At 30.5% G+C, this 4875-nt stretch overlaps 1 protein-coding gene across 1 annotated transcript in view; it reads right to left on the bottom strand.

The window, feature by feature from the left end:
• Nucleotides 1-369: 369 nt before the first annotated feature.
• The window catches only part of LOC107489168 (protein NRT1/ PTR FAMILY 4.6), an 8299-nt gene continuing 3793 nt past the window's right edge, over nt 370-4875 (bottom strand). The window contains exons 4-5 of the mRNA XM_016109934.3: nt 3592-4026; nt 370-1772 (exon numbers count right to left, since the gene is read on the bottom strand). Coding sequence (XP_015965420.1) covers nt 777-1772; nt 3592-4026 — 1431 coding nt within the window. The 3' untranslated portion in view covers nt 370-776. The remainder of the gene's footprint in view (nt 1773-3591; nt 4027-4875) is intronic.

Here is a 4875-nt window from a genome sequence, read left to right as displayed (position 1 = left end):
TTCGTTTTTTCATACATTTTTACACAAAATTGCATAATAGAATTTTCAATTCTTAATAATCTAATTTAATGCATCAAATGGTTTATTGTACTTTTTTAGTTCAGTTACCGTGTCATTGATAGAGTCAATCTATCTCCCTCTAGTGTCAAAGGGTGTCATATATTGTTCCTCTTCTATTGGTTCGAACAATGTGGCCACCTAATTAGAACCTTTTCATGTGCTTCACTCAAACTTGAATACAAACTTTGAACTTAAGACCGTTTTGATCAATCTTTTACCGAAGTTCTACGGACTTTCCGCACAAAATCCTATTAAACACCTTAAGGACTTTCAAGGTGTGTGCTCAACAACTAAGCGGGAAGGATCCGATAACTACAACTTTCCTTTTTCTTATGTTATTATTTCCAACATGAATTTCTTATATACATAACATATGTATTTGTATTTTTTTTCCCTGCAGAGAGGGAAAAAGAAGCGAGTGTGATGCTGATCCGCACCATGTTGGGTCCTTGGATGCAAACATGCACAATTTGCAGCCAAAAAATTAATACCTTCACATGATTTCTTATTTTGACATATCACGAACTTTAACAATTCAATTTCAGCATTCTTTTTTCAAACAAAATATTATCTTTATGTTTCAAAATAAATGTCATTTTGACTGATTTGATATATCTTCAAAAAGAATAGAAGATCTAGTATATTAATATATTCACTTGGTCAAAATGACATTTATCTTTGAAACAAGCGAAATTTGAAAAATTAAAGGTGATGCATTAATTGGCACATGTCCCTCTATACTTATACCTCGTAGCCCAAAACAGGTAATGAAGGAAGTTCAACCCACTAAGCACACACATTAGCCAATAGAACCTCTCAAGATGATAGTGATTAAGATTAGCACCAGATAACCATGGCTTATGGTTAGAGCTACCCGTTGCACTATTCACTATTGACACAATCACTGAACTCAGATAATACCCCATTGCCAAAGAAGCCCAAGAAAGTGAAGTAGCCAATGATCTCATCCTAATAGGTGCCTCAGAGAAGAAGAATTCCAACAACCCAGCCAGTGTGAAAAGATCAGCAGAACCAAGAAACAAGTACTGAAATGCAATCCAAAGGAATGTTATAGGTAATGGCTTTGTTGTTGCTCCATTGTTTTCATCAGTTAGGCCTGAATTAGTGGCTACCCTTTTTCTCTTTACTTCAACAACTGCAGCCACAGCCATTGCAACAATTGATAGAAACAACCCAATTCCTATTCTCTGGAGATGAGTGATACCCATTTCAGATTTTGTGGCTTTTCTTGCATATGGGATTATAATGTGGTCATAGATTGGTGCTATGAACATTATGAAGAGAACGGGAAAAACTGGTAGTGATGCTGGTGGAACCTTTAAGGAACCAAGCTTTGTGTTCATTGTTGCAGCTTGTTCTACTGAGAATGTTGATAATTGAGCTAAGCAACAGTTCAGCATTATTGTGCATGCAAATATTGGAAGCACTTTTAGTACTATTTTGACATCTTCAACTTGTTGCACTGTGCATTGTAGTGATGATGATGAGTTTGAAACTGCTTTGTTGAGGAATCTTACGGAAGCTGTCAGAGTCTCATTATCATGTTGAGTTACTGATTTTGATGTTTCTGGTTCCTCTGATTCTTTTCTGTTACTTGATGAGTGTGGATTTGAAGGGCTTGGAGCCATGTTCACAACAGCACTACTTGAGTTCTTGTAGATGCAGTTGTTAAGTGTTGCAGAAACAAGAACCTGCTCAATTTTTAGAAAATGTTAATCATAGGAGAAAAATGGTATTATTACTATTAGGTGTTAATTATTAATGTATAATAAGATTGAGTAAACCTACTACAATCTTGTTCTTGATCTTAATCACAAAGAATTCAGTTATTTGTTGGAATTGAAAATGACAAATTTATCCTTGAGAAAAGGTTCATAGATTAGTAATTTTGTTAAATTTAAAGAAAAATCAATAAAAATACCTATATTTGTCGATACGAATAACTCTAAGTTTAGGATAAAGAGATTTTTATATGCACAGAATAAACAAAGTACTTAATCTTATTTTGAAATTAAAAAAAATAAAATAATATAATTCTATATGATAAATATCCAACAATTTAACGAAGAAAAATTTCATATCTCCACATTTTTAATTTTCACTGCAGAATGGATTTATCGACAGGGTGCAAGGAAAGCTACAACAATTTCGTGTCCCATTTTCTCTGACTAAAGCTAGAATGCTGGAAAATATATTCCTATCTTCTAACTGTATGAATAATTTGTGTTTTTTTTTTTCTCTTTTTGAATGTGGAATGATGATCTACTACAACAAAATGATATTGAAAAATGAATTTATCCAATAAAATAATAAATTTAACGTTGCAAATCTTTTTTTAGATGAAGATCAGAGGTTACTCAATAAGCATGTACTTAAAAAAAACCAACTACCAATTTGATACTCGAAAGATTTAAGCATTGATAAAAAGATGACGATAAATCAGTTCTTGAATGATTTGAAAATGCGATAAAAATAATTAATAAATATTATATTTTTTATAAATAATAAAACGAATTTTGTATTTAACATATGTCTTATTCATTTAATCTGAATTTTCGTGCCAACGTTTAAATAAATAATTAAATATTTAGAAGTTGCACAAAAATAATTTAACACAAAATTTAATCTCTAGATTTTTCTTTTTATTTTTCAAAAAAATTTAGTCATTCACAATAAAAGAACAATTCACTTGACATAAAATTATAAAATTTTGATGATGAAAATATCTTATTTTTCTAATAATACTTATAAAAAATTACATTAAAATATGATCTCTAAAGTCTTGTTTTAGAATATATATTTAATATTTAGTTCTTTTATTGCATTTTAAAGTTTCTAGGGACTTATTTATCGTTAACATCTTTTAGAGTTATTTTTGTCAGCGATATAACTTTTCAAATACAATTTTAATAGTTTAATTTACTCTAAAAAAACAAAAAAAGCTAATCAGATAGTTATGTAGTTCGGTAATCCACATAAAATATAGCCAAATTATTTTGATGCTCACAAAATTGCTCTCGAATTTTGTTATCGACAAAATTATTTTTAAATTTTTTAAAAATGTGACAAAAATGTCCAACATTAAATATTCATGTATTCTCAAAAAATACTTTAGAAATTGAATTTTAATGTGAATTTTTGCAAGTATAATTAAAAAAATAAGATATCTTATCATTTTTCGTTAAATATATATTTTTGTGATTTTTTTATCGACAACCAATAATATTTATAAAACATAAAAAAAAATTATAAATAAAATTTTTATCTATTTTTTGTTATGTTTTTTATATAGTTATTTAAATATTTTTATAAAACTTTGAATCAAATGCATAAGTAGTTTGTCGAATACAAATTCGTTTGTCTCTCAAAAAGAATAATTCTTTGTGAGTACTTTTGTCGTGTTTTTAGATAATTTGAAAACATTTTTTTCGATAAATAAAATTTGAAAACATTTTTTTTAATGCCAAAATAATTTGAGTGTATTTTGGTAATACAAGTGAGAAAAATTACCTTTAAAATAGTTGTGAGTGGACTTCCAGTAGGGATCTTGTTCCTATAAGTAGAAGATCCAGCGAAGAAGAGAGGAATAGACACAAATATGGAGATAGTAGATATTGCAAAACCCCACTCCCAGCCTTTATTATCCTCAACCCACACCACAAATGTAACTGCTATTAGTGCACCACATGAGAGGCAAAACACAAAGTAGTTGAAGAATGTTGATCTCTGCTTCCTCCCGGATGGTGTGGCCTCATCAAATTGCTCACCACCATGCGATGGCAATGACCCTTTTATCCCTCCAACTCCAAGAGCAACCAAATACAGTCCACCAAATAGCATTGCTGCTTTTCCACCGTTGACTTCTACGCACGCTGCCGTTGAATCACATTCGTGTGGGGGCTTTAGCGAAGGTACCTTTGCTTGTATTGTTAGTACTATTAGACCCTGCACAATGTTACATTCCATAAATGTATATTATATGTCACTTCCTGATTTTGTAACTCACTTTTGGTGTACATGCTTGAACAAATATTACTCTTAAGGTGAAAATTCAAGTGCAGTCAATTTCATGAATAAATATTTCACGTGAAGTTGATAACTAAAAACCGTTAGATGAAAATTTAATCAAATCAGTCAAATTATTTAACGTTTCTCAACTATTAACTTGACGTGAAATTAATTGTATCTGAACTTTTACTTTATTTCGTTTTTGGTTAAGAAAGGAAAGAATTTCATGATAACCTAGTGCATATTCTTTTTGGTCGGACTATATATCTAGTCCAACAATTATTCTGACTAGGGCTTGTAATAGAAGGTTTACCCATTAAGGCCCAAACTGTGGCCATCTATGGGGCCCAATATGATGTAAGACCAACAACTAAGCAGCAAGAAATATCATAGTGGTGGGAACACCAATTTTTACTCACATAGACAGAGCATTAAATACACATGTGTGACACCTACCCAGTACCCATCCTTTTCTTTCTCCTCAGCTCCTTTGTTTTCCCTCTATTTTTGGTCAGAAAACGAAATCCTAACCAATGAAACCTCACAAATTTCGCCAGGGGGGGATAATGATTTTTCATTTTTGGACTACACAAAAACAACAAGACACTATCACGCAAAAATGACACAAACACTATTACTGTGAAGAATCCTAGGATGACTTTAGTCATTTAGAGTATATTTAATACATAATTTATAGGTAATCAACAATTAATTCTTTTTTAGTTTACTTATATAATAAACTAAAAATAAAATAATTAAAATTACTCTTAATTTACTTACCAAAAC

This window comes from Arachis duranensis, chromosome 5, assembly GCF_000817695.3.
Source record: "Arachis duranensis cultivar V14167 chromosome 5, aradu.V14167.gnm2.J7QH, whole genome shotgun sequence".
NCBI lineage: Eukaryota > Viridiplantae > Streptophyta > Magnoliopsida > Fabales > Fabaceae > Arachis > Arachis duranensis.
This window is presented reverse-complemented; position numbering and strand designations above follow the sequence as displayed.